At 44.1% G+C, this 27,180-nt stretch overlaps 1 protein-coding gene across 1 annotated transcript in view; it reads left to right on the top strand.

The window, feature by feature from the left end:
• The first annotated feature begins 5,160 nt into the window (after positions 1-5,160).
• The window catches only part of llgl1 (LLGL scribble cell polarity complex component 1), a 28,583-nt gene continuing 6,563 nt past the window's right edge, over positions 5,161-27,180 (top strand). Inside the window, exons 1-10 of the mRNA XM_083779789.1 lie at positions 5,161-5,261; positions 7,220-7,512; positions 8,323-8,476; positions 9,501-9,642; positions 12,018-12,373; positions 14,718-14,909; positions 18,696-18,768; positions 20,157-20,271; positions 22,669-22,727; positions 26,590-26,728. Coding sequence (XP_083635915.1) covers positions 5,214-5,261; positions 7,220-7,512; positions 8,323-8,476; positions 9,501-9,642; positions 12,018-12,373; positions 14,718-14,909; positions 18,696-18,768; positions 20,157-20,271; positions 22,669-22,727; positions 26,590-26,728 — 1,571 coding nt within the window. The 5' untranslated portion in view covers positions 5,161-5,213. The remainder of the gene's footprint in view (positions 5,262-7,219; positions 7,513-8,322; positions 8,477-9,500; positions 9,643-12,017; positions 12,374-14,717; positions 14,910-18,695; positions 18,769-20,156; positions 20,272-22,668; positions 22,728-26,589; positions 26,729-27,180) is intronic.

Here is a 27,180-nt window from a genome sequence, read left to right as displayed (position 1 = left end):
TGGCTTTCGGGCAGAAAGGTCCACAGTGGATATGATCTTCACCCTTCGACAGCTACAGGAGAAATGTCGGGAACAGAGGAGACCCCTGTATCTCGCTTTCGTCGACCTCACAAAGGCCTTCGACCTTGTCAGCAGAGATGGTCTCTTCAAGCTGCTTGAAAAGATTGGATGCCCCCCAAAACTCCTTGCCGTCATAAAATCATTTCATGACAACACGCAAGGTTCAGTCTGTTGGGAAGGTGAAACATCAAAGTCCTTTCCAATCCGCAGTGGCGTGAAACAGGGTTGCGTTCTTGCACCAACCCTCTTCGGAATCTTCTTCTCCCTAGTACTGTCAGCTGCTTTTGGCTCATGTCCTGAAGGTGTCTACCTACACACCAGAGCTGATGGCAAACTCTTCAACCTTGCGCGTCTGCGCTCTAAGACCAAGGTGACCAGTGTCCTCCTGAGGGAAATGCTTTTTGCTGATGATGCAGCACTAGCATCCCACACCGAGTCTGGACTCCAGGGGCTGATGGACAGGCTTTCATCTGCTTGTAAGGAGTTCTGTCTTACCATCAGTATAAAGAAGACCAATGTCATGGGACAGGATGTTGGAACTCCACTCTCCATTGACATCGAGGGTCAGACTCTGGAATGTGTTAACACCTTCACATACCTCGGATCTGCAATCTCCAGCGATCTTTCCCTTGACACAGAACTGGGCACCCGTCTTGCAAGAGCCGCCACAGTGATGGCCAGGCTGTCACAAAGAGTGTGGTCAAACAACCACCTAGCTACGCGCACAAAACTCCAGGTCTACCAAGCCTGCGTCGTCAGCACCCTGATGTATGGCAGCGAGGCCTGGACCACATACACCAGACATGAGAAACGACTCAACAGCTTCCACCTGCGTTGTCTACGTCGCATCCTGGGAATCTCTTGGCAGGACAAAATTCCCAACACAGAAGTCCTGGAACGTGCTCACTCCACCAGCATGTTCACCATGCTGAGCCAGCGCCGCCTCAGGTGGCTTGGCCATGTCCACAGGATGGACCCCAGCCGGCTCCCCAGGGCCGTCCTGTATGGAGAGCTGTCAACAGGCTCCAGACCTCTTGGTCGCCCACGCCTGCGCTTCAGGGACGTTTGCAAACGTGACATGAAGCAGGCAGGCATTGACCACAACAGCTGGGAGGAAGCTGCAAAGGACCGTGGCGTATGGAGGCGGACTGTCGCTGCAGGAACTCGCCGTGCCGAGGAGAGACACATCTCTTTGCTGCAGGCGAAGAGACAGAAGAGGAAACTGCGTGAAGCAGCCCCCACTCCTGTGCCAGTCCCCTCTCGTTTTGTCTGCACCAACTGCGCTAAAGACTGTCACTCCGGAGCGGGGCTGTCCAGCCACAGCCGTCGCTGCAAGAAATCATGACCACCCAGGCGCAATCCATCGTCATCACTGACGGACGGATGCCTATTAGGGCCTGCATTCACATTACTTTACTGTATATGCAAGCACCTTAGGGCCTGCGTTCACATTACTTTACTGTATATGCAAGCACCTTAGGGCCTGCATTCACATTACTTTACTGTATATGTAAGCACCTTAGGGCCTGCGTTCACATTACTTTACTGTATATGCAAGCACCTTAGGGCCTGCGTTCACATTACTTTACCGTATATATGCAAGCACCTTAGGGCCTGCGTTCACATTACTTTACCGTATATGCAAGCACCTTAGGGCCTGCGTTCACATTACTTTACCGTATATATGCAAGCACCTTAGGGCCTGCGTTCACATTACTTTACCGTATATGCAAGCACCTTAGGGCCTGCGTTCACATTACTTTACCGTATATACAAGCACCTTAGGGCCTGCGTTCACATTACTTTACTGTATATGCAAGCACCTTAGGGCCTGCGTTCACGTTACTTTACTGTATAAGCACTGTAGGGCCTGCGTTCACATTACTTTACCGTATATACAAGCACCTTAGGGCCTGCGTTCACATTACTTTACCGTATATATGCAAGCACCTTAGGGCCTGCATTCACATTACTTTACTGTATATGCAAGCACCTTAGGGCCTGCGTTCACATTACTTTACCGTAAATACAAGCACCTTAGGGCCTGCGTTCACATTACTTTACCGTATATATGCAAGCACCTTAGGGCCTGCGTTCACATTACTTTACTGTATATGCAAGCACCTTAGGGCCTGCGTTCACATTACTTTACTGTATATGCAAGCACCTTAGGGCCTGCGTTCACGTTACTTTACTGTATATGCAAGCACCTTAGGGCCTGCGTTCTCATTACTTTACCGTATATGTAAGCACCTTAGGGCCTGCGTTCACATTACTTTACTGTGTATGTAAGCACCTTAGGGCCTGCATTCACATTACTTTACTGTATATGTAAGCACCTTAGGGCCTGCGTTCACGTTACTTTACTGTATATGCAAGCACCTTAGGGCCTGCGTTCACATTACTTTACTGTATATGCAAGCACCTTAGGGCCTGCGTTCACATTACTTTACTGTATATGCAAGCACCTTAGGGCCTGCGTTCACATTACTTTACTGTATATGCAAGCACCTTAGGGCCTGCGTTCACATTACTTTACTGTATATGCAAGCACCTTAGGGCCTGCGTTCTCATTACTTTACCGTATATGTAAGCACCTTAGGGCCTGCGTTCACATTACTTTACCGTATATGTAAGCACCTTAGGGCCTGCGTTCACATTACTTTACCGTATATGCAAGCACCTTAGGGCCTGCGTTCACATTACTTTACTGTATATGCAAGCACCTTAGGGCCTGCGTTCACATTACTTTACTGTATATGCAAGCACCTTAGGGCCTGCGTTCACGTTACTTCACTGTATATGCAAGCACCTTAGGGCCTGCGTTCACATTACTTTACTGTATATGCAAGCACCTTAGGGCCTGCGTTCACGTTACTTCACTGTATATGCAAGCACCTTAGGGCCTGCGTTCACATTACTTTACTGTATATGTAAGCACCTTAGGGCCTGCGTTCACATTACTTTACCGTATATATGCAAGCACCTTATGGCCTGCGTTCACATTACTTTACCGTATATGCAAGCACCTTAGGGCCTGCGTTCACATTACTTTACTGTATATGCAAGCACCTTAGGGCCTGCGTTCACATTACTTTTACATTATATCTTCATCTGTCATTCTGTTGTCTTCCGCCCCCATTCTCGTGCTACCGTCCCGCTCCTTATTCTGCACATTGTCCTCTAGCGTTCTCTCTCTCCTGTCCTGTAACCCGGGGTAACAGAGCTGCATGCTCTGGAATGTAGCCCTCCCTCATATGGGATGAAGAGCCTTTCCCTGTTTTCCTCGGTAATGAAAACCAGATCCCTTCACACTGTGTGTGTGTGTGTGTGTGTGTGTGTGTGTGTGTGTGTGTGTGTGTGTTTGTGCGTGCACGCAAAAACCTCTCCCTACTCCTTGTTTTGCCAAAACACAACTCTCTCATGAGAGAGAGAGGATACTGTTGGAATTCCTACTGTGTGTGATTTAGTGTCTACGGACATGCATGTTGTTCTCTGTGTGTTTGCGCGTGGTGGTTGTAGAAGAAGGGGATTGTCCAGGAATTCAGCGGAGCAGGGCTATTCTCAAACCTTTCACTTTCAAGGTCCTGCAAAACTCTGAAAGTGTGTACACGCGAGCGCGCACACACTTTGAGAGCCACTGTGTGGAAGGTTTGGAAATGGAGAGTGTTTCTGTGGAAGGGTTCTGAGAGGTCGCTCTGACATTCCACAACACCCCGTCCAGAATGTGTTTGTATTCTAAGATGTGACATGAAGGAGGAGGAGGAGAGGAGAAGCGGTCATTTTAAAGTTTTTCATGTGTTTTATGAGGTGACAGTACTTCACAAGTAAGACGTGTGAACGCGGGAAGCGAACGCAGCTCGTAAATTGCAATAACAACAATTCGAATAAATTATGTACTTTAAGGGGTTTTTTTAAGTTCTTTCATTCATTTTTTGTAAGATTTTTTTTAAGTTTTCATTTATTTTTTGTAAGATTTTTAAGTTATTTCATTTATTTTTTGTGAGATTTTTTTAAGTTACGTTTTTTTAAGTTATCTTTTAGTATGTGTGTGCGTGCGTGTGTGTTTTTCTTTTTTTACGTTTTCTTTAAGTATTTTTTGTACATTTATTTTAATGTTTTTACGTTTCTTTTTTAAGTTCATTTTTAAGTTAAGTTGTGTGTGTGTGTGTGTGTGTGTGTGTGTGTGTGTGTGGTTTTTTGTGTGTGATACAGCTGCGCCCTCTGGTGGTGGGCGGGTGGTGTTACAGCGTGACACAGACACACAGACAGACAGACATACATGTTGTGCCAGGTCTCATAGTTAGTGCTCATTGTGTTCACAATTAGACACATTGGTGTGGTTGTTTTGTGCAATGGTGTATTAACTTTGTATTTAGGGTTTCGTCCGAGAGGCTGAAACCCTGACAGTCAAACGGGCCAATGGAAGAAAAAAAACAGTGATATAGTTGACATCACAATATCATCCCCTCCCTTAACCCCTCCCCCTTTTATCATACAACAACAGCTGTGGGTGCGGCTTCAGTTCAGGTGAATCACCACCCACCAGGCAAACCAGGCATACTTAATGAACTGGTGGGCGTGTCCACATAAAAACGACATTTTAACAAATACTGTACACTTTTTTTCCTCCTTATATAAAAATACCTGATGATCATCTTTTAGGGTGAAAAAAGAGTCATGCAACCCCCCCTCAAGTTTATCTCCCGTGGTCAGCACTTTCCCCACTATTGCTGTGTGCGCTCCTACCTCTTTGTTTGTTGTTTGTTCTTTGTGTGTGTGTGTGTGTGTGTGTGTGTGTGTGTGTGTGTGTGTGTGTGTGTGTGTGTGTTCTAACATGTAGCATGTTGTACTGTCTCCAGGACTAGGGGCTGCATGTCGTGCCTGGGTGCAATTAAAACAGTCTGTGGTTGCTTTACTGTCTTAATGAGTTGAAAAACCAACTATTCTGTGTGTGTGTGTGTGTGTGTGTGTGTGTGTGTGTGTGGCTGTGTTTGGCTGTGTGTGTGTGTGTGTGTGTGTGTGTGTGTGTGTGTGTGTGTGTGTGTGTGTGTGTGTGTGTGTGTGTGTGTGTGTGTGTGTGTGTGCGCGCGTAGGTGGGATGTTTTGACCCCTACAGTGATGACCCCAGGCTCGGCATCCAGAAGATCAGCATGTGTAAATACAGCAGCAAGCTGGTGGTGGCGGGGACCGCTGGGCAGGTACAGTACAAACTGTACAGTATAGTCATGTAACGTACAGTACACGCCAGTGTTGTTTGCGTCGACTAAAACCAAGACGAAAAATGAAATATTAGCTATGGTGAGTTGATGACTAAGACTAAATATGTTGAGAATTTCGTCAACGGATAAAAACTAGAGTAAAATGTTAGGAAGGGACTGGTGGACAAGAGATCCAGTATAAGTAAAAGACACGAGTAATTTTACTCTTGGTTGCATGCTGAAAATAGCAGATCTTAATCCACATATTTCTTACGTCATCATTGAGAGCTAGTTATACATATACACACCATGTAATCTGGTCCCAGCAAATCAGGCACAATTTGCTGGGATGGTGCATACACATCAAAAGTGTACGAGCCGGGCGAAACTAGTACTTGCGCGCTCTGCTTGCGCAAGTAATAATATAATAATAATAATAACACACAGGTGATGGTGATAATAATAATAATAACACACAGGTGATGGTGATAATAATACTATAATAATAATAATAATAATAATAATAACACACAGGTGATGGTGATAATAATACTATAATAATAACACACAGGTGATGGTGATAATAATATAATAATAATAATAATAATAATAATAATATAATAATAATAATAACACACAGGTGATGGTGATAATAATATTATAATAATAATAATAATAATAATAATAACACACAGGTGATGGTGATAATAATAATAATAATAACACACAGGTGATGGTGATAATAATACTATAATAATAATAATAATAATAATAACACACAGGTGATGGTGATAATAATAATAATAATAATAACACACAGGTGATGGTGATAATAATAATAATAATAACACACAGGTGATGGTGATAATAATAATAATAATAACACACAGGTGATGGTGATAATAATACTATAATAATAATAATAATAATAATAATAATAATAACACACAGGTGATGGTGATAATAATACTATAATAATAACACACAGGTGATGGTGATAATAATACTATAATAATAATAATAATATAATAATAATAATAACACACAGGTGATGGTGATAATAATATTATAATAATAATAATAATAACACACAGGTGATGGTGATAATAATAATAATATAATAATAATAATAACACACAGGTGATGGTGATAATAATAATAATATAATAATAATAATAATAATAATAATAATAACACACAGGTGATGGTGATAATAATAATAATATAATAATAATAATAACACACAGGTGATGGTGATAATAATAATAATATAATAATAATAATAATAATAATAATATAATAATAACACACAGGTGATGGTGATAATAATAATAATAATAATAATAATAATAATAATAATAACACACAGGTGATGGTGATAATAATAATAATAATAATAATAATAATAATAACACACAGGTGATGGTGATAATAATAATAATATAATAATAATAATAACACACAGGTGATGGTGATAATAATATTATAATAATAATAATAATAATAATAACACACAGGTGATGGTGATAATAATATTATAATAATAATAATAATATAATAATAATAATAATAACACACAGGTGATGGTGATAATATAATAATAATAACACACAGGTGATGGTGATAATATAATAATAATAACACACAGGTGATGGTGATAATATAATAATAATAACACACAGGTGATGGTGATAATATAATAATAATAACACACAGGTGATGGTGATAATATAATAATAATAACACACAGGTGATGGTGATAATATAATAATAATAACACACAGGTGATGGTGATAATATAATAATAATAACACACAGGTGATGGTGATAATATAATAATAATAACACACAGGTGATGGTGATAATAATAATAATAATAATAACACACAGGTGATGGTGATAATATAATAATAATAACACACAGGTGATGGTGATAATATAATAATAATAACACACAGGTGATGGTGATGGTCCTGAGTGACGAGCGCTCGGAGCACACGGTGGACGTGTCCGTGGTGGACCTGCTGCAGGACCGCGAGGGCTTCACCTGGAAGGGCCACGATAGGCTGGAGCCGCGCCTCAAGCCCGCCCCCTTCCCGCCGGGCTTCCAGCCCCTGGTGCTGGTCCAGTGCCTGCCGCCGGCCTCGGTGACGGCCGTGACGCTGCACGCCGAGTGGAACCTCATCGCCTTCGGGACCAGCCACGGCTTCGGCCTGTTCGACTACCACAGACGCAACGCCGTGCTCGCCAGGTGGGGGTACACCCGTTCAGAGAGCGGAGTATAGGGGGCAGTGTTGTTTTTGGCAGCACATTTCTATTTTAGTTTTAGTCATAGTCTCTTGAATAGGTTTCAATTGGTTTTAGTCACATTTTAGTCACCATGGAATGTTTTAGTGTTAGTTTAGTTTTAGTGAAGTCAACTAAATGTCATGAGATTTTAGTCGACTAAATCTACAGGTGATTTAGTGTTTTGGTGGGCCTTGATGCCGTCGTAATGACTATATGAAATTAGCCGGTCTACGACGCGTTGTGAGCTTGCGCTGCGACGCGTTGTGAGCTTGTAGACTGGCTATTTTCAGCAAGCAACCAAGTGTAAAATGACTTCTCTTGTCCACTAGTCCCTTCCTGACATTTTAGTCTAGTTTTTATTTGTCGACGAAATCGTCAGTATATTTAGTCTTAGTTTTAGTCATCGTAGCTTAGATTTCATTTAGTTTCCATTCAGTTTTTGTCAGTGAAAAAAGGTAGTCGACGAACATTTTTCGTCTTAGTTTTAGTCGACGAAAACAACACTGGTAGGGGATAGGGGGTAAATATTAATATTTTTTTATTTGACTTTTCACTAGAGAATAAAGCTCCTTGAGTTGCAGCAAGTCGTTTCCATGGGGGTCCTCAGGGCACATACAACAAGAAAACAATCCAACAACACAGAACAAAACAAATAAGGACTTGTGCTGCGTTCACACGGAAAGACGCAAAGATTCACAGCATATCTGTCTTTCTGTCTGTCTGTCTGTCTGTCTGTCTGTCTGTCTGTCTGTCCGTCTGTCTGTGCTCCCAGGTGTACACTGCATCCCAACGACTCCTTGGCGATGGAGGGACCGCTGTCCAGAGTCAAGTCTCTGAAGAAGTCTCTGCGGCAGAGTTTCAGACGCATCCGCAAGAGCCGGGTGTCTGGCAAGAAGCGCCCCATCACCTCCACCCCCACCAGCAAGGTGAAACACACAAGCTGTGACTGCGTTATTGTCAGGGAGGTGTCTCTGTATCGTTATATTGTCAGGGAGGTGTCTCTGTGTCGTTATATTGTCAGGGAGGTGTCTCTGTATCGTTATATTGTCAGGGAGGTGTCTCTGTATCGTTATATTGTCAGGGAGGTGTCTCTGTGTCGTTACATTGTCAGGGAGGTGTCTCTGTATCGTTATATTGTCAGGGAGGTGTCTCTGTATCGTTATATTGTCAGGGAGGTGTCTCTGTATCGTTATATTGTCAGGGAGGCGTCTCTGTATCGTTATATTGTCAGGGAGGCGTCTCTGTATCGTTATATTGTCAGGGAGGTGTCTCTGTATCGTTATATTGTCAGGGAGGTGTCTCTGTATCGTTATATTGCCAGGGAGGTGTCTCTGTATCGTTATATTGTCAGGGAGGTGTCTCTGCATAGTTTGCGACAGTCAGTCACTCATATTTGATACAGTCTGTTTCTAGCGAACATGTAACTAATTCAGCGTAACAATAGCGTTTTCTCTAGTCAGTTGCTGATCCGTGCTCCATAGAGTCCTGTAATGCCATCTTTAGCGGCGTTTATCTCAGAATTGAAGCTCAAATGAGGTGATATGAGATGAAGCACGATCTTAGGATGTCAATGAAAACCTTGCGCGTTGCTCCGGGTATGTTTCATGCTAGTGAAGGGTCAGCTTAGCGTGTCTCATGCTAGTGAAGGGTCAGCTTAGCGTGTCTCATGCTAGTGAAGGGTCAGCTTAGCGTGTCTCATGCTAGTGAAGGGTCGGAACAAGCGACGGAAATGGAGGCGGCTAATACTTCTGGTTACAGGGTCCGCAGTGTGTGAGGCATTGTGAGCTTGTAGATCTACTATTTTCAAAAGATTTGTATACATTTGAAATCTTGAAACGGGACATTTTGATGCCAATACTGTTGCATTTTTGAATGCCGGACAGTATTTCTATATCGCAGTATTGATTCATCATCCTAAAGATAAACATTTGAGTACTTCTTCCTGTGCAGGTTCAGGAGGCTAACGCTGCGCTAGCGGCGGAGCAGGAGGAGGTGGCTCCGGTGCAGCGCCGCATCGAGCCGCGCTCGGCCGACGACTCGCTCTCCGGGGTGGTCCGATGTCTCTGCTTCGCCGACACCTTCCTACGAGACGGTACGCTACCGCTAACATGCTAACACCATCATGCTATGTCTCTGCGATGTATCTGCGATGTCTCTGCTTCGCTGACACCTTCCTACGAGACGGTACGCATGCTAACATGCTAACACCATCATGCTATGTCATAGGGGGGTGTCCGATGTCTCTGCTTCGCTGACACCTTCCTACGAGACGGTACGCGCTAACATGCTAACACCATCATGTCTCTGCTTCGCTGACACCTTCCTACGAGACGGTACGCGCTAACATGCTAACACCATCATGTCTCTGCTTCGCTGGCACCTTCCTACGAGACGGTACGCGCTAACATGCTAACAACATCATGCTATGTCATAGGGGGGGGGGGGGTCCGATGTCTCTGCTTTGCTGACACCTTCCTACGAGACGGTACGCGCTAACATGCTAACACCATCATGTCTCTGCTTCGCTGACACCTTCCTACGAGACGGTACGCGCTAACATGCTAACACCATCATGCTATGTCATAGGGGGTGCAGACGTTTAACCAAACAGCGCATACAGGTATAGGGTGGCTGTCACGTTGTGTATCAAAATGGAACCCAAGTGCAGGCAACACAGGCAGAGTAAGTTCAAAAGTTTAATAGCGATCAAAACCAAGGGAAAACCAAGTACAGCAGGCAGAGGTCAAAACCAAGAAAGCAGTCCAAAACAGGCAAGCAAATCCAAAGGGGCAGGCAGAATATCAGAGTCCAAAAACAGGCAGGAGGTCAAAATCCAAACTAGTAAATAATCTAAGAACACTAGGAAAATACAGAGATCAGGAATGCACCCATGTAACAAATGGTTATCTTCTAGCAAGGAATGAGGCAGAATGAGTCCAGTTTTATAGGCGGTGGCTTGATTGCAGAAGTAGGCACAGGTGTGTAATGAGAAGTGAACTGTTGGGCTGATGAGGCAGTGGGAGACAGGTGTGTGGGTCTGCAGTGTGGTGGAATAGAATGTGGGAGTGGCCGAAATACAGACAGGGGAAGACCCAAACCATGACCGTGTCGAACTAATGACTGTTGGACTCTTGGTATGTCGGAACCATAGACTGTAAAAAATATGGACAAAGCGTTCCCCGGGTCTAACATGGACGTAAAATGAAGCCTGTAATTCCTTGCACTGTAACTCGCCATATTTCTAGATCCGTTTAGGCCCAGCTGGCCATTGGCTGGCTCCGTTTGGGCCCAGCTGGCCATTGGCTGGCCCAGACAACGAGGCGGGACTTCCCCCCCCCCCCTTACTCTTCGTTGGTTTTTATTTTGACTGAACGGGGGGTGGCTCCCGATCATAGACTGTAACGGTAGCCACGCCCCTCAGAACATACGCCACTTTATGGTCATTCTTTTAATAAATGGGACCATAATTGTCCAAAAAGAATATTATGACATGAGAAATGAGACTTTAAACTAGTGACTGGAAGCAGAAAGTATTCATGACCATGTTTATTAAGGTAATACAGTCTAGGTGAAGTTGGGCCCAAATACATGGATCTCTATGGAGCTATGGGGTTTTTTGGGCCCAATGACAGCGCCACAACAGGCCATTATATGAACTTTCAGGAAATCCCGATTTCCTTAGTGGCTTCACTAAATATCTGTCTGACTGCACCCCTGGTGCAGACGTTTATCCAAACAGCGTATGCAGGTATAGGGTGTCGAACTAATGACTGTTGGACTCGTGGTATGTCGGAACAGATGCCTGCACCCTTGTTATAGTCCATTCACATTTGAAACACATGGTTGGGATGTTGGGAAAACATTGATTTTTGTTTAACCATTGAATCCCAGCTTCCATATTCTGGGGGGAACGTCACAGCTTCCATATTCTGGGGGGAACGTCACAGCTTCCATATTCTGGGGGGAACGTCACAGCTTCCATATTCTGGGGGGAACGTCACAGCTTCCATATTCTGGGGGGGAACATCACAGCTTCCATATTCTGGGGGGAACGTCACAGCTTCCATATTCTGGGGGGGAACGTCACAGCTTCCATATTCTGGGGGTAACGTCACAGCTTCCATATTCTGGGGGTAACGTCACAGCTTCCATATTCTGGGGGGAACGTCAAAAACAGCAGATCTACATTGTAACACGCAACTCATGTCCAGTTGACTAAATATATCAGAAATTTCAAAACTAAAACCAACTGTAGTATTTCTGATTCCAACAGTAGAAAACTGTTAATTCAAAGCACAATTTCATCAGTTATACAGTAGATTATGGCCCTGTCCTCACTAACAGGGGCATTCTCTGCCCCCTCCTCCATAAATAAGCATTTATCCTTTTGATAGTGATGTATAACTGTGTGCATTTTTTGCTGTAAACATGTAAACATATCAATCAATCAACGGGTCAAATCTCCAGGAACGCACCACGGCCCCACGCTGTGGGCGGGCACCAACTCGGGCAGCGTATACGCCTACGCCCTGGAGGTGCCGGGCGTGGGCGGCGGCGGCGGCGGGCGCCTCCAGGGCGACCGAGGAGGCGTCTCTTCCTCCGGCGGTGGCGGTGGCGGCGAGGGCAGAGACGCGCTGTGCGCCGAGGCGGTCCTGGGGAAGGAGATCCAGCTGATGCACCGGGCGCCCGTGGTGTCCATCATGGTGCTGGACGGGCGGGGCAGGCCGCTGCCCGACCCCTACGAGGCGGCCCAGGACCTGGCCACCGCGCCCGACAACGCCAACGCACACTCGGTGCTCATCGCCTCCGAGGAGCAGCTCAAGGTATTTGCAGAGAACCTCGTTTTGAGAACCTTGAATATTAGGGGGCACGGGTGGCACAGTTGGTAGTGCTGTCGCCTCACAGCTAGAAGGTCCTGGGTTCGATTCCCGCACGGGACGCTGTGGGTGCTGGCGGCGTGTTCCCTCCTCCGCGTCATCAGTGCCCATACCCGAAGACGGGGTTGGCGAAAGGGCCTTTCTGTGTGGAGTTTGCATGTTCTCCCCGTGTCCCCTAGGGTAGGTACCCTCACATGTTCTCCCCATGTCCCCTAGGGTAGTAGCCTCACATGTTCTCCCCATGTCCCCTAGGGTAGGTACCCTCACATGTTCTCCCCGTGTCCCCTAGGGTAGTACCCTCACATGTTCTCCCCGTGTCCCCTAGGGTAGGTACCCTCACATGTTCTCCCCGTGTCCCCTAGGGTAGTACCCTCACATGTTCTCCCCATGTCCCCTAGGGTAGGTACCCTCACATGTTCTCCCCGTGTCCCCTAGGGTAGTACCCTCACATGTTCTCCCCGTGTCCCCTAGGGTAGGTACCCTCACATGTTCTCCCCGTGTCCCCTAGGGTAGTACCCTCACATGTTCTCCCCGTGTCCCCTAGGGTAGTACCCTCACATGTTCTCCCCGTGTCCCCTAGGGTAGGTACCCTCACATGTTCTCCCCATGTCCCCTAGGGTAGGTACCCTCACATGTTCTCCCCGTGTCCCCTAGGCTAGGTTCCCTCACAAAAACATGCAGTAATCCTGGTCACTAAACTGCCTCCCCCTGGCCAGCCGGGCGCCTGATGGAGGGGAAGGGAACTGGTTGGAATAACGTGTTCCTTCCACGCGCTACGTCCAACCAGGAAAACGCCCCCCTGTCAGGTGTAAAGGAGCAACTTGGACACTCAGGCATGAAGGAAGCATGAGTTCAAGTCCGTTGCTCTCCCCAGGTTGGCGGAGGGTGTGTAGAGCCCAGGATCACATTAGATGATTGACACAGGGGTGAAAAATGGGTTACAAAATCATGGGATGAAAAAATATATTAAGAGAACCTCGAATATTTCAATTGAGCTTGTAGATAGGTTATTTTTCAACAGTGAATGTTTTCAAATAATGCTTAATATGAGGTGGCACAGATGCGTCCTCAGATCTAAATGGATTAACCCATTCTGACCGGGCACCCATTTTGGTGTCGGCATCATGTTATGCTTTAGCTATTGAAAAATAGCAGATCTACAAGCTCATATCGCGCCACCGAGTGGCGCGATACGAGCTTGTAGGTCTGCTATTTTTGAAAAATCGAAGAACGACTGACATTTTTAGAATCTGATCTCAGGTCAGATCAGACCAGTGTGTGTCCGGCGGAAACCTCGTATGAATCTGATCTCAGGTCAGAATGGGTTAAGGGAGTAGAAAAATACTGGAAATATGTCAGAAATATGTGTATAAATAATATATATTGGGGTACTGTCTGTCTCTGTCGTTCATGTTTGTTCCATTCCTGCCGGGGCTAAGGGACTAAATTATTTTCGCTCCTATGCCACCAAAATGTGGAACGCCCTACCAACAGTCATTAAGACACGTGAATCCCTTGACTCCTTCAAAACCGCTCTCAAAGGGCACCTACGGACGGCTGCAATTCGAAACTGGCCCCCGTAAAATCTGAATCCCCCCCCCCTTTTCCCCTCACTGTATAAGTTTCTTTTCCCTTTTTGCTTCCTTTATGATGAATTCCTGTTCTGTTCTTTAAACTATATAGAAGTGTCTATTTGTATGTCTCTAAATGTTTTGATGAATTGAACAAGGTGGACCCTCTTGTAAACAAGTGTAATGCTTAATTGGGTCATTGCGCCATTTTTTTCATGATTATTAGTGAGGACCTATTATATGAAGATAGGTTGAAAAGTGGTGAAGAGGTCCTATATAGAAGTGTCTATTTGTACGTCTCTAAATGTTTTTGATGAATTGAACATGGTGGACCCTGTTGTAAACAAGTGTAATGCTTAACCCATTCTGACCTGAGATCAGATTCAAAAAATGTCTTCTACATCCTGACAGTTTTCTGAAAAAGCTATGTTTCTATGTCAGTCATTCTTCGATTTTTCAAAAATAGCAGACCTACAAGCTCGTAGCGCGCCACTCGGTGGCGCGCTATAAGCTTGTAGATCTGCCATTTTTCAATAGCTAAAGCATAACATGATGCTAACACCAAAAGGGGTTCCCGCCCAAACTCACAGTTAACAGTCTTTGTATTGAGTTTGTGCTTGAAATGTACTGTAATTCTGCAAAATGTAAACTACATATTTCAATCAATCAATCAATCTACCCATGCTATAAAAATGCATTGTCGCTGTCTCCCTCCGCAGGTGTTCTCCCTCCCCAAGGTCAGCGCCAAGACCAAGTTCAAGCTGACGGCCCACGAGGGCTGTCGGGTCAGGAAGGTGGCGCTGGTGGTTCTGAGTTCTACGGCCCAGGAGGACTACAGCGAACACACCATGGTCTGCCTCACCAACCTGGGAGACATGCACCTCTTCAACATCCCCGCCCTAAGACCACAGGTAAGACACTGTGTGTCACTGTGTGTGTGTGTGTGTGTGTGTGTGTGTGTGTGTGTGTGTGTGTGTGTGTGTGCGTGTGCGTGTGCGTGTGTGTCAGTGTTGTTTTCGTCGACTAAAACTAAGACGAAAATTTTTCGTCGACTACCTTTTTTCACTGACGAAAACTAAATTAAAACTAACCTATGATGACTAAAACTAAGACTAAATATACTGACAATTTCATCAACAAATAAAAACTAGACTAAAATGTTAGGAAGGGACTAGTGGAGAAGAGATCCAGTATAAGTCATTTTACACTTGGTTGTATGCTGAAAATAGCAGATCTACAAGCTCACAACGTGCTTGTAGATCTGCTATTTTCAGCAAGTGTAAAATCAGTCATTATGACGGCATCAAGGCCCGCCAAAATACATTTTAGTCGACTAAATCACCTGTAGATTTAATCGACTAAAACTAGACTAACAATAAAACATTCCGGGTGACTAAAATGTGACTAAAACTAAATGAAAACTATTCAAGAGACTATGACTAAAATTAAAATAGAAATTTGCTGCCAAAAACAACATGTGTGTGTGTGTGTGTGTGTGTGTGTGTGTGTGTGTGTGTGTGTGTGTGCGTGCGTGTGGTTATTCTGACATTTCAATATGTGGTCAGAATGTGTTTGTACATCTCTTAACCCATTTTAGGCGCGGGAACCCCTTTTGGTGTTAGCATTATGTCATGCTTTAGCTACTTAAAAAATTGCAGATCTACAAGCTCATAGCGAGCTTGTAGGTCTGCTATTTTTGAAAAAAAACGAAGACACTTTTAGAATCTGATCTCGGGTCAGAATGGGTTAATAATGAAACTGTCAGGATGTAATAGACATTTATTTAGAATCTGATCTCAGGTCAGAATGGGTTAATGCTGTCTAGGAAAGGATTTTATGGCCACAAAACCATGAAACGACTGTCAGATGGCGAGGACGAGAGAGGACGAACGTAAACATGAAAAGGAGTAGTAAAAAGTAGTAAAAAGATAATGTAGAGAAATAGCGGCGAAGGGAAGGAGTTCTCCAGCTGTGCTGGAAAAGACAAAAGAAGGAACTGAGAGGGGAGGGAGGGGGGAAGAGAGAGAGAGAGAGAGAGAGAGAGAGAGAGGAAAACAGAGCTGGTCAGCTGGTAAAACCAAATGACGAGAGGAGAGAGAGAGACGCCCACTGTGAAGCAGACGTGTGTGCGTATGCATGCGATTAACCACAACCAGTGCGTGAAGAAGTGCATGTTTTACTTAAGTAAAAGTATCAATACTGCAATGTGCAACACATTTTACCAAAATAAATGAATGAGAACTTTAAAGTACAAAACGGAGCAATAAAAATCACACCCGTGTGAAGTGAGGGGCGCTCTTATCATCGCACTGTACATCAATCATCATGACGTATTTGCTCATCCACATATGGCGTAAATTCTCCATTCCTTGTCAATCAATGGGAATTGAATGTTTGTGTGAGACGTAAATCTTCACTAATACAGTAGCTGCCCCTCAAAGACGTGAAACAGGAATGAGAGGAGAAATTAAGATAATTAAGAATGAACCATAGCCTCCCATTTGACGTCACCATCAATGGTTCGTTCTGTATGCTGTGTACAAGCAGAACAAAGCCATGCCACATTAACTTTACTTTACTTTTACTTTATTTGTTTTATGAGGGGCCCCTCCTTATACAGGTTTAATGTTTGTTTTATGAGGGGCCCCTCCTTATACAGGTTTAATGTTTGTTTTATGAGGGACCCCTCCTAGATACAGGTTTAATGTTTGTTTTATGAGGGACCCCTCCTTATACAGGTTTAATGTTTGTTTTATGAGGGACCCCTCCTTATACAGGTTTAATGTTTGTTTTATGAGGGACCCCTCCTTATACAGGTTTAATGTTTGTTTTATGAGGGACCCCTCCTTATACAGGTTTAATGTTTGTTTTATGAGGGACCCCTCCTAGATACAGGTTTAATGTTTGTTTTATGAGGGGCCCCTCCTAGATACAGGTTTAATGTTTGTTTTATGAGGGGCCCCTCCTTATACAGGTTTAATGTTTGTTTTATGAGGGGCCCCTCCTAGATACAGGTTTAATGTTTGTTTTATGAGGGGCCCCTCCTAGATACAGGTTTAATGTTTGTTTAGTGTCTATTTATGAGGGGCCCCTCCTAGATACAGGTTTAATGTTTGTTTTATGAGGGGGCCCCTCCTTATACAGGTTTAATGTTTGTTTTATGAGGGGCCCCTCCTAGATACAGGTTTAATGTTTGTTTTATGAGGGGCCCCTCCTAGATACAGGTTTAATGTTTGTTTTATGAGGGGCCCCTCCTAGATACAGGTTTAATGTTTGTTTTATGAGGGGCCCCTCCTTATACAGGTTTAATGTTTGTTTAGTGTCTGTTTATGAGGGGCCCCTCCTATATACAGGTTTAATGTTTGTTTTATGAGGGGCCCCTCCTAGATACAGGTTTAATGTTTGTTTTATGAGGGGCCCCTCCTAGATACAGGTTTAATGTTTGTTTAGTGTCTGTTTATGAGGGGCCCCTCCTATATACAGGTTTAATGTTTGTTTTATGAGGGGCCCCTCCTAGATACAGGTTTAATGTTTTATGAGGGTGCATCTATTATGGTTCAGCAGTGTTGTTATAAATGGTAAATGGTGCATTTATATAGCGCCTTTATCCAAGGCGCTTTACAGAGATTGTGCATTACATTCACCCATTCACACACGCATTCATACACCGATGGCGGTGGAAACCATGCAAGGCACCAACCAGCACATCAGGAGCAATTAGGGGTTCAGTGTCTTGCTCAAGGACACTTCGACACTAACTCTGGGGGAGCCCGGGTTCGAACTGGCAACCTTACGGTTACCATCCGGCCACTCTACCCCTGAACCACCGCCGCCCACCGGCATTATAGAGCAATACAGAATTGTAACTAAAGTAACTTGTGCATAAAGTGCAGTATTGCTTTCAAGTAACACAGGACACACTTGTTTTCCATAAACATAACATACTGACTGATCTGTATGTACCTTCATATGTGTTCCCTGCTGGCTCGGTGCTGCTGTTCATTATTATCACATTATGCATGCTGGTATTGCTTGTTTGTTTTTGTTTAGTTTTTTGCCTAATTACATGGTCTCATTGTGCAAAGGGTATATATTTTTTCCCTTATGAACTCTGCTATTTAGGGTTGAAACAGTGGGGTGGGAGCTATCTCTGGGAGAGCTTTTGTTCTGTCTTGTATTGTTTTGTCCTGTCTGTGTGTATGGTTGTACTGTTGTACTTGTTTTGTGATCTGTATTGTACAATGTATCTGTGTTGAGGACCCCCTCTAAAATGAGATGCGACATCTCAAGGGGCTTATCCTTTCAATAAAGGTATATAAAAGGTGCACTACTAGACTATTGCCTATTGGCCTACCGGTATACATGTGGGTCACAGGTTTAACCATACCATACAGAGGGTGGACAGTACCCATACCATACAGAGGGTGTACAGTAACCATTCTGTACAGAGGGTGGACAGTAACCCCTGCAGACAAAAGCACTTGGATACTTGGCTCACACGTTCACAGGATGGGAGACGGTCGTTTATCATCCGCTGTGTGTGTATAGTCTCGTCGTCACTCTCGTGTCATTGTCTTGTTTTTGTCACTCTTTTTTTGACATGATGATGACGTGACCTTGTTGTGTTTGACATGATGACGTGACCTCGTTGTGTTTGACGTGATGACGTGACCTTGTTGTGTTTGCTGTGTCTTCAGGTGCGCTACGACTGCATCCGTAAAGAGGACATCAGTGGCATCGCGTCCTGTGTCTTCACCAAGAACGGACAGGGTGAGTGATGTCAACTCCTCCTACTCTCCAGGAAACACATTGTGTGACCAAATTTGACTGAGGGACTGCCATTGGATGTTTTTGAATTTTAGTTTTTTCATGTCATATGAAAGCAGGGAATCGTAGCTTCAAATTGATATGTTGGTTGTTCAGTTTGACCCACCAGTTTTGGATATATGGCTTATAGAGTAATGTCTTGCAGAGAAACAGCGAGTTGAGAAAACAGGCTTGAAAGGTTCACTTCTGTGGTCTCTAACATTACACCTATAGCTACATGTTTAAGCATTTATTTCATATTGACATGTCTTCTGTGGTCTCTAACATTACACCTAGCTACATGTTTAAGCATTTATTTCATATTGACATGTCTTCTGTGGTCTCTAACATTACACCTAGCTACATGTTTAAGCATTTATTTCATATTTACATGTCTTCTGTGGTCTCTAACATTACACCTAGCTACATGTTTAAGCATTTATTTCATATTTACATGTCTTCTGTGGTCTCTAACATTACACCTAGTTACATGTTTAAGCAGTTATTTCATATTTACATGTCGATTTCAGCTCTGACATTTATTTCAGACATGCCTGTGCTATTAACTCATTGAAAAGTTTTTCTCCTCTGGTGAAAAGCTGGAATGTGCGCGATGGCAGGCTCTCAGTCAAATCTGGTCACATATTCATTCTACTGACCACCATCATATTTCACTCCCCCCTCTTCTTTTCTTTCTCTTTCTGAATAAGAAAATCACACTTCTGTGAAGTGAAGGGAGCCTGATGTATTTATATTGACCCACAACATGACGTTACATGACATTTACTGCTGTAAACAAACATTTTAAAAAGTCAATTGCCTTGGCTCATGCCACTCTGTTTGTTCAAGGGCTCTAAACAAACGTTAGCACAGGTGAATTCATTGACTTTATAGCTGGATGATTTATATTTATTTATTTATTTTGCCTCCCCGCTATCGTTTTGGATGCATTCTCACTCCAAACATCTGGTTCACTTCTTCTCAGTTATAAGCATAATATACTAAATTATGTATTCCACTGCAGCCTCCTCTAGTCACTTTGTCACAGACTGATGGCGGTTTAAGATAATTAAGAGTTTCCACACCTTTGTTTGCTCCAGATTCTCCAGAGCAGCAACAATTCTATCCTCAATTACGCTGGCATGTCTGGCATGTTCTCTCCGCGTTTTAATGTGTGGGACAGAGAAGCAATTCGACCATAAAGGCTTCAAGGGTCATTCAACGTTCATGGCATTCTCGCCCACAACTGAAATGCACTGTCTGTTTTATGTGTTTCAATAATAGTGGTCAGTCTAACTGCTTGTTGTCCTGTCTGTTGTCCTGTCTGTTGTCCTGTCTGTTGTCCTGTCCAGGTTTCTACCTGATCTCCCCCTCGGAGTACGAGAGGTTCTCTCTGTCTGCGAAGGTCCTCACTGAGCCACTGTGTTCTGTTCAGATGGACCGGCCCTTAGAACACACACTGACCAGGTGCCTACCTACCTACTGCACGCACACACACACACACGCACACACACACTTACCAGGTGCCTACCACACACACACACACACACACACACACACTTACCAGGTGCCTACCTACCTACCGCTCGCGCGCACACACACACGCACGCACGCACGCACGCACGCACGCACGCACGCACGCACGCACGCACGCACGCACGCACGCACGCACTCACACACACACACACACACACTGACCAGGTGCCTACCTACCGCATGCACGCACGCACGCACACACACACACACACACACTTACCAGGTGCCTACCTACCTACCGCACACACACACACACACACAGACACTTACCAGGTGCCTACCTACCTACCGCTCGCGCGCGCACACACTAGGGCATTCATCAAAAATGTATCGATTTATCGAAAAGAAAACGAGTCGATTCGGATTAGGATAAGTCGAAAGTTAAAAAATAATAATAAACATATTTCATATTTATCATATTTTTTGCTCTATGTGTGCGTCACTGCGTGTGTAGTGTACAGAATTCAAACTGTAGCATTGATTATTGTCACGGACAGAAGTCATTCTTACCCTTTGCATATATGCACCGGAGTGCACTCACCTATTAGGTTGCATTGCATTCAGAACGCGCCCTTAATTAAAAACCAAATGCAGCTGTGTATGTGGCTCTCAGCGCGCGGTGTCCCACTATTGACTGGCTGAATTTGGAGTTTGAACTGCGCGGTGTCAGAGAAGTAACACTAACAGATAGAAGCACGCAAACGTTACCCCCAAATGATATCCCCCTCACCTCCGTGCTGGAAATATAACGTCTGGGTTAATGGGTTTTCCGAGGCTACATCCGTGCTGACGCAATGACTGTCTTGTTTTCTGGTTAAGCTTTACGCACATGAACCTCTCCGTCTCCGGTCAGTGCTGGTTGTTGTTTATTTGCATGGCTCAGAAAATAAGTAACAAACTAACATGAGAACGTTATCGAGTTGTGGAGGAGGAGAATAATAATGTTATATCTCTTATTGTGTTCTCGGGCCGCTGTGTTGCCAATACCACTACTTTACCTGGATAACATCATCTTTTCATTTTGACATGATTCACATGATATAATAATCCTAGCGTGTAGCGTTTGGTTTCATTAACGCGATCGTGACAAAATAGCCTGCAGCTGCTGCTGCCAAAGATACCAAAGATTGGACAGTGCTACGCAACATGGAAGTAACACTGACTCGAAACCGTTTATATAAATCAGTCAGTGAAGTCAACTTTTCACCGCCGTTCGGTCCCCGTCGTCCGTCCGCCCCCCCCACCCACAATCACAATCAGAAGCGTTTTCAAAGAGACGAGTAGGATATAAAGGCAGCCTGAAAGGCAAGCATTTTGCATTCCAACGGGTGATTGAGCGTCGTGCTCTAGGGCGCGCAACGGCCATCAGGTCTGGTGTTTGTCCTCTCTCTTTTCTCAGTGTTTTCAAATGGATTTTTAAACGCAAAACTTGGAATTCCCCTCTCGCGTACCAGTGGCACGTGTCCCGCGGACCGGCACCGGTGTTTGGGAACCTCTGATATATAGATGATACATGCACTGTGTCATATTGGAGAGGCCACTGACTGAATGCGCAGTGCTTTGTTTGACATGCTCCGTATCTGAGCGCGCAGCACCTCCACCCGCCCCTGTTAACCCATTCTGAACGGGCACCCGTTTTGGTGTCAGCATCGTGTTATGCTTTACCTATTGAAAAATAGCAGATCTACAAGCTCATATCGCGCCACCGAGTCGCGCGATACGAGCTTGTAGGTCTGCTATTTTTTTTTAACGACTGACATTTTTAGAATCTGATCTCAGGTCAGAATGGGTTAATCAGACCAGTGTGTGTCCAGTGGAAACCTCGTGTGAATCTGATCTCAGGTCAGAATGGGTTAAGACCCCCCCCCCCCCCCCCCCGCCGCATAAAACGATTTATCGATACAACTTCGACTTTGCTGTCTGACAAGTCGACTTGGAAAAATCTCAAGTCGTTAATGCCCTAGCACACACACACACACACACACATATTTGAAATTGAGATTTACTGTAGTTAGTAAAAAAAGTATTTTCCAAAACACGTAAAACATTACACGAAATATGTAACAACGTTGTGGAAATTGGGTTAAGTATTTTGGAAACGTTTTGGAAATTCATTGGTAAAAAAATGATTGGGAAATGATGACTTATTTTGGAGAAAAAGATCTCTAGACTAGTTTAGATTTTTACTGTCGAAGCTTCCTTGTGAGTTTAATCAGACCAGTGTGTGTCCAGTGGAAACCTCGTATGAATCTGATCTCAGGTCAGAATGGTTGTGATGACATCATTGTAATGTTCTGACATCATGCCGTGCTTTGTGTGTCTCCATAGCGACGGCATGACGGCTCAGCGTCACGCCAACGGAACCCACCGGTTGGCTCAGGCTGAGGGTATGTAAAAAAAACACGCACGCACGCGCACACACGAGCACGCACACACACACACACCAGGGGTCACCAACATGTCCGACTTGGTCTTGTCCGTGGCAAATGATTGATTTTCTGTTTTTCTGTTTCGGTTTTTTTATAATGTTCTCATTTGATCATAACACCCACTTACTGAATGTCAAGTCTCCAGGTTTTCTTCAGAATATGACAATTATTACTTGCGCAAGCAGAGCGCGCAAGTAATAGTTTCGCCCGGCTCGTATGCACCGTCCCAGCCAACCCGTCACTTTTGATGCGTATGCACCGTCCCAGCAAATTGTGCCTGATGGCTGGGACTGCGTACGGCGCAAAGTAACCACAGTATACTGCTAATCAACTTACAAATTACATATACATATATTATGTATAACTAGCTCTCAATGATGACGTAAGAAATATGTGGATTAAAGGACCCAATGCCAGAGTGTAATTGGTCTTCGATGGTGACGTAATGACGATATGTTTTAGTGTTGGGAGGATTAAAGGTAATGCTCCTGTGTATACATGTATGTAATCTGGCACCACTGCCGTATCAGGCACAATTTGCTGGGACGGTGCATACGCATCAAAAGTGACAGTTCATAACGGTCAAAAGTACTTGCGCGCTCTGCTTGCGCACTAGTTGGCCATTTATGGCCTACTAGTGTGCAACAAGCAAGTATGCACTCGACAGAGTGCAGTTCTAGTTTATTCTGACACTATATTTATTATTATTATTTATTCTGAAGAAAACCTTAACTCTGAGAGTGTTCAAATGGAACCAAATGGACCTTTATACGGGTCCATTTGGTTCCATTTGAACCCTCTCAGAGTTACAGACCTGTTCTGGTCATTCCGGGCTATCCTTTATTAATATATATTAATATATCCTCCTTATTATATATCCTATCTATGTACGGTATGTGTTTCTGGTCATATTATTGTCCACTTATTTAGTATGTCTGTGGCAAAATGGAATGTTGACAAAAATCTCCACACACACACACACACACATTTCGATTTCTTTATTTGAGTCCACATTTATAAAATACATTATCAAGGGCACAAATATTTTCAGTTGCTTCTGATATACTACGCACTCGTAACATCACGTGTCTCAGTGCTTGAGTCCAAACAAGCCCTAAATGTACAGAATATAGGAAAACACATGAACTTATTCACAGCCAACACTGGTCACTTCAGTCTGTCATAGTATTACCAACAGCGAAAGTAAATCGTGGGTACAAAAAGCACCTTCTCCTCCAAATAGACCGACTGCCTATAATGGAGGAGATTGAACAGTATGCTGCGAGCTGCTTTGCCTTACACTTCTTGGACAACCCTATAATCCTCAAGCCTCTGACCACTAGCCTGTGGACATGGCCCAGGCTGCCAAATATAAAAACAATGAGCTGACACGTATAGCCCAGTTGTATAATGGCCTGTACTAATGGTTGATATTTTACTTGTTTAGTAAGGAAAGCACACACACACACACACACGCACAATTTTGCGTCTGCCATCACTCTTTATTTCTCTACTTTCTCTGTGCCTACAGCCTCTCTCCTTCTCTCCCCTTGGTATTGTTTACCTCTGCCATCTTGGCGCTGGATGCTATTCCTCTGTATCGCTCTTCTCCCAAAACCATTCAAGGGTCTTGAAGAGGGGGGGGGGGGGGGGGGGGGAGGTCCACTCTGGTCTCTATGGTAACCATTCAGAATGCCCCCCCCCCCCCCCCCCCAATCCCTCCCATTGCCTGGCAGGAAATGCGAGTTAGTTGCCATAAAGACTGTCTGGAGTACGGTTTTGTTTACTTGCTCCAGACAGAGCACGCTAGCGAGAAAGGGGAAAACAAACAACTGAAATTGACAGTTATACAATTGATCAATTTCAAGCATTTTCTTTCTTCTTTGAAAGATGAAAGTGAAGGACTTCCCAAGCAGTCCCCCCCAGTCCCTGGTTGAGGTCTTTTAGTCAGCTTTCTATCTTCACAAAATGTTTTTGATATCACTCTTTGATAAAACCTGCAGTGACCTGACCATCATGTTCACGCGGTGGAAATGTGTAAAGGATGGGATAAGAGGAACACATTGATCTGCGGCCAGATCAATGACGGGGTTAAATAGAGCCACATTTAAACTGGTTCCATCACAAGACTCAATAAAAACTATTCAGTATTCACCACCTCTGAAAGTTTTGCTCTGTGTGGAGTTTGCATGTTCTCCCCGTGTCCCCTAGGGTAGGTGATATACCCTCACAAAAAACATGCAGTAATCCTGGTCTCTAAACTGCCTCCCCCTGGCCAGCCGGGGCGCCTGATGGAGGGGAAAGGAACTGGTTAGAATAACGTGTTCCTTCCACGCGCTATACGTCCAACCAGGGAAACTCCCCCCTGTCAGGTGTAAAGGAGCAACTTGGACACTCAGGCATGAAGGAAGCGTTCAAGTCCGTTGCTCTCTCCTTGTCCCCCATATATGGGGACTAGGTTGGTCTCCCCTTGTCCCCCATATATGGGGACTAGGTTGGTGGAGGGTGTGTAGAGCCCAGGATCACATTAGATGATTGACACAGGGGTGAAAAATGGGTTACAAAATTGTGGGATAAAATATATATATATAAAAAGAAAGTGTTGCCCTTTGAAATTCAACCACTTACGCCGTCTTCCAAAATGTTCTCAAGTTTTTTGTAATCTTGTTTCAAGTTCTTAGAACACATTCAGGATGACATCATCATGCCCACAATGGGACAACAATGGGGACAGCAGTGGACTAAAATCATACCTCTTTGACAAAGCATCTTCCTCTTTTTTCTCTTACCTATAGTTTGTGAGACTACTTTTAGGCCTTTTAGTTTAGCTGGGCTGGGCTTTGGCCATGCTTTTGGTTTTAACCCTGCAGCACCCTTTGTAAGATTTGTAAGAATCTAAAGTGCTTTAGAAATTAAATGCATTATTATTATTATTATTATTATTGTTATTGTTATTATTATTATTATTATTATTATTATTATTATTATTATTGTTATTGTTATTGTTATTGTTATTGTTATTGTTATTGTTATTATTATTATCCATTGGGACAGCAGGGTGATATTGCTTAACCCATTGACCTGAGATCAGATTCTAAAAATGTCTTCTACATCCTGACAGTTTTCTGAAAAAGCTATGTTTCTATGTCAGTCGTTCTTAGATTTTTCAAAAATAGCAGACCTACAAGCTCGAGTGGCGCGCTATGAGCTTGTAGATCTGCTATTTTCAATAGCTAAAGCACGATATGATGCTAACACCAAAATGGGTTCCCGCCCCAAAATGGGTTAACCCATTTAGACCCACACCAGATTCAAACTAAATGAATAAAAAAATGTTCGCTTTGATATATTTTGTGATTTCTCAAAAAATAGCAGACCTACAAGCTCATCAGCGCGGCACTCGGTCTAAGCTAAAGTATAACACTGTAAACACCTTGAGGGGTTAACTCATTTTGGGCGGGGACCCCTTTTGGTGTTAGCATCATGTTATGCTTTAGCTATTGAAAAATAGCAGATCTACAAGCTCGTAGCGCGCCACCGAGTGGCGCGCTACGAGCTTGTAGGTCTGCTATTTTTTGAAAAATCGAAGAACGACTGACACAAATGGAATAGCTTTTTCAGAAAACTGTCAGGATGTAGAAGACATTTTTTAGAATCTGATCTCGGGTCAGAATGGGTTAAATAATGGGCTAAATTAACCTCTCAGGCCTGACAGAGGACCCTAAACCCCTAAACCCCTAAACCCAAAACCCTAAACCCCCTCACAGGGCTGACGGAGGACCCTAAACCCTAAACCCCTAAACCCTAAACCCCCTCACAGGGCTGACGGAGGACCCCCAGAGCGGCCTGTCCTCCCCGGGGGGTCTGGACACCCCCCTGGACTCCCCTCTCAGCTGTGCTGACATCACCCTGGACTCCACCGGAGAGATGACTATGGAGGACGTCAGGGACTTCCTCACGTAAAGACACACACACGCACACACACACACACATTTGATTTATTTTATTTGGATCTGCACAAGAGGCGTAATACAATAGACCCAAACACTGATCAGAATTAGGTTATACATTATATGGTCCAACCAGATATAGCTGCTGCACATGCTGCTTAACACACAGAGGAGAAAAAGGAGAAAAATAAATATAAATATATAGCACATTGTTGACATACTATTACTTGACACTACTAGACAGGATGTTTGTTTGGGGTTTTTTAAGCCACCTAGGGATAAATGAAACAACGCACACACACTCACTCACTCACACACACACACACACACACACAGTACTACACAGAACCTGTGGTGGTACTGTGGAACTAGCTCAGGTCCATAGCCTTCTACTGCTTCTACCATTCTGCCCTGCAGTAACTTAAGGCTATGGGACTTTCACCAAAACAAAGGCGGGTTGT

Source organism: Protomyctophum parallelum (assembly GCF_964188405.1).
Source record: "Protomyctophum parallelum genome assembly, chromosome: 13".
Classification (NCBI taxonomy): Eukaryota; Metazoa; Chordata; class Actinopteri; order Myctophiformes; family Myctophidae; genus Protomyctophum; species Protomyctophum parallelum.
This window is presented reverse-complemented; position numbering and strand designations above follow the sequence as displayed.